This window comes from Gracilinanus agilis, chromosome 1 (genome assembly GCF_016433145.1).
Source record: "Gracilinanus agilis isolate LMUSP501 chromosome 1, AgileGrace, whole genome shotgun sequence".
NCBI lineage: Eukaryota > Metazoa > Chordata > Mammalia > Didelphimorphia > Didelphidae > Gracilinanus > Gracilinanus agilis.
In genome coordinates, this window is record NC_058130.1 from 749,598,902 (window position 1) to 749,602,027 (window position 3,126).

Consider the following 3,126-nt stretch of genomic DNA (forward strand, 5'->3'; position numbering starts at 1 on the left):
AAGGAAGGAAGGAAGGAAGGAAGGAAGGAAGGAAGGAAGGAAGGAAGGAAGGAAGGAAGGAAGGAAGGAAGGAAGGAAGTGAAGAATGAGAGGCAGGTGTGTATCACAGTGGATTGAGAGCAAACCCTGGATATGGGAGGTCCTAGGTTCAAAACTGGCCTCAGACACTTCCAAGCTGTGTGACTCTGGGCAAGTCACTTAATCCCAATTGCTTAGTCCTTATTGTTCCTCTGATTTGGAATTGATATTAAGTACCAATTCTAAGATAGAATATAAGCTTTTTTTTAAGTAAAAACATTTTTTTGGTTCAATCAATGACCAGTGACATTTCTTTGTGACATTTGAATTCCTTCTTTCACTCACCCAGTCACAACCCCAGTTTAGATCCTTATCATCTCTTACCTACTGGTTGGTCTCCATTCTTCAAGTCCCTCCCCATTCCAATCTATTCTCCATTAAAGTGTGAAAACCATTTTCCCAATGTACAGATCCGACCATGTTACCCACCCCACTCATTCAATAAACTTCAGCAGCTCCCTATACCTTCAAAATAAGTTAATAATACATTGTTTCATTTAAAACCTTTATAATTTGGTGCCTTCCAAACTTTCCAGTCTTCTTACACTTTACGTTCTACACACCCCTGTGACATTAGCTTCATGTTCTTTGCATATGGCACACCAGCTATCATCTCCATGATTCTCCCTACTTGGAATGCTCTTCATCTATTATTGTTGTTTGACCTTTTCAATCATTTGATCCAACATGACTTCATTTTGAGATTTTCTTGGCAAATATACTAAGGCAGTTTGCTATTTCCTTCTCCAGCTCATTTTACAAATGAGGAAACTGAGGCAAATAGGGTTTTAATTACTTTTCTCGAATCACACAGCTAGTATCTGAGACTTCTAGCTCATCGTACAGATGAGGAAACTGAGGCAAACAGGGTGAAGTGATTTGCCCAGGGTTACTCAGCTAGTATGTGTCTGAGACTGGATTTGAACTCTTGCAGCAATCCATTCTATTTTGGAGTAGCCCTAATTGTTAGGACCTTTTTCTGATATTTTAAGCTTCTACCCACTGATCTGGTTTTTTCCTTCTGGGACCAACAGAATAAGTCCAGTCCCTCCTCCCCTTGATGGCCCTTCAAATATCTGAAAATAGCTCCTGGGTAACCCTCTGAATTTTCCTTTCTCAGGCTAAACACGCCCAGTTCCTTATGTCAAAGACTCACCATCCTATTGTCCCTCCTCTAGCCAAACAAAATGGTTGGTTTGTCATCATCAGCATTTAAGTAAAGGAGTTGGGGGGGGCGGAGCTGGGGGAGCAGAGATAATGACCACCAGAGTGCCATGATGATAAGAGATGATAAGATACACTTTTGGCATTATAACAAAACATGGCGGCCGATAGGGACTAACTAGCTTCTTCAAGAATCTAATGGGTCTTGGCTTTTTTTTTTCTTCCATCATTGCAACATGGCAATAAGCCAAAATGATGTCTGTGGGACACACCGCCCCAATGCTAGCAAAAAAAATTACCCAACAGCTATTGCAATCTTAAAGCCCCATCTCCCTCAGTCCTCCTAAATCATTTCTATTTTCCCCATTTTAATCCATGACCCCTTCCTGTCATCTCTATAGCCACTGTATTCTCTAGCCACTCACCCCCAGCCACTCTGAGTTGGGTAATTTCTGTCTCACGCCACATCTGTAATTAGGTCATTTATGACTAAAAAGCTCAAAGAAGAAAGCTTGGTGCAATAACATATCCGCGTAATGTAGCCATTCAGGAGCTATATGGCCGCCACTATGCTGATGAGCTAAAAGGAGAGCAATTCTATTAGCCATAAAGGAGACCCATCAGAAAAATGAATGCATTACTTCTCTATCAGCTAGCGCAGACCCGCTGGCACGGGAGCGCCTGGCCCTTTCCTACCTGCTCTCCGGATCTGGAATGTGGCCCACACACACGAGGGTGGCCGTCGTCTGCGCCTCGCCGTTGTCGATTTCCTCTTGGATCTCCCACTCGTCTTCGTTGCTGACTCTCACTGCCATGATCTTGAGCCCGGGGGCAGCTTTTATGCTGTTACAAGACAAAACAGACCATTTTAGGCAGCGAATGACAAGACGGGGATCGGTTGCCAAAGGGAACGATACCTCCACGGCCACCCTTCCCTTAAAGACACGTGGCAAAAGATGGCGGAGAAGAGTCGGGCTGAGGGATTCGTTTGCTTTACATGTGACTGAAGCACGGGTCTCCCAGCGTGAGACGTGGGTTAATTTTCTCCTTAAACGATACACTGGAAACCTGAACACTCTCCACTAGGTTGATGTAAATGAAGAAGATGCACCTCGGCAGAAATTTATTTAATTTGCAGTGTCTTATCCTCCAACTGGAAACGGGGAGGCATCTGCCACCAAGTACCAGAAATGGGAGCACCCAGGGTTCCTTCACCTACTAATGTGGTTTTGCATTTCCAAGACATTGAGAAGACAGCAGATGGGCCCCCAAGCTCAAATTCTGTACATGTCTTACCTATATTCAAATATTTACTTGTTTTCTCTCCCAAAAAGATGGAAGCTCCTTGAAGAGAGGGACTGTGTTTTTGCCTCCTTTGTATCTCTGAGGTTTAGCACAGTGCCTGACACATAATGAGCTCTTTTTTAATTTAGATTTAATTTTTAAGCCCTTATCTTCCATCTTAGAATTAATACTAAGTATAAGTTCCAAGGCAGAAGAGCAGTAGGGGCTAGGCAATGAGGGTTAAGTGACTTGCCCAGGGTCACACAACTAGGAAGTGTCTAAGACAAGATTTGAACCTAGTGAATTCTTTTTTTTTAAACCCTCACTTTCCATCTTAGAATCAGTACTATGTATTGGTTCAAAGGCAGAAGAGTGGTAAGGGCTAGGCAATGAGGGTTAAGTGACTTGCCCAGGGTCACACAGCTAGGAAGTGTCTAAGACAAGATTTGAACCTAGTGAAGTCTTTTTTTTATACCCTCACTTTCCATCATCTTAGAATCAATACTGTGCATTGGTTCAAAGGCAGAAGAGTGGTAAGGGTAGGCAATGGGGGGGGGGGGAGGGGCAGGGGTAAGTGACTTGCCCAGGGCCACGCAGCTA

At 43.6% G+C, this 3,126-nt stretch overlaps 1 protein-coding gene across 1 annotated transcript in view; it reads right to left on the reverse strand.

Moving 5' to 3' along the window:
* The window catches only part of TMEM132B (transmembrane protein 132B), a 421,888-nt gene extending 419,475 nt beyond the window's left edge, over nt 1–2,413 (reverse strand). The window contains exons 1-2 of the mRNA XM_044685397.1: nt 2,379–2,413; nt 1,939–2,085 (exon numbers count right to left, since the gene is read on the reverse strand). Of these exons, the coding sequence (XP_044541332.1) occupies nt 1,939–2,085; nt 2,379–2,413 (182 nt within the window). The remainder of the gene's footprint in view (nt 1–1,938; nt 2,086–2,378) is intronic.
* Between the last annotated feature and the right edge of the window lie 713 nt (nt 2,414–3,126).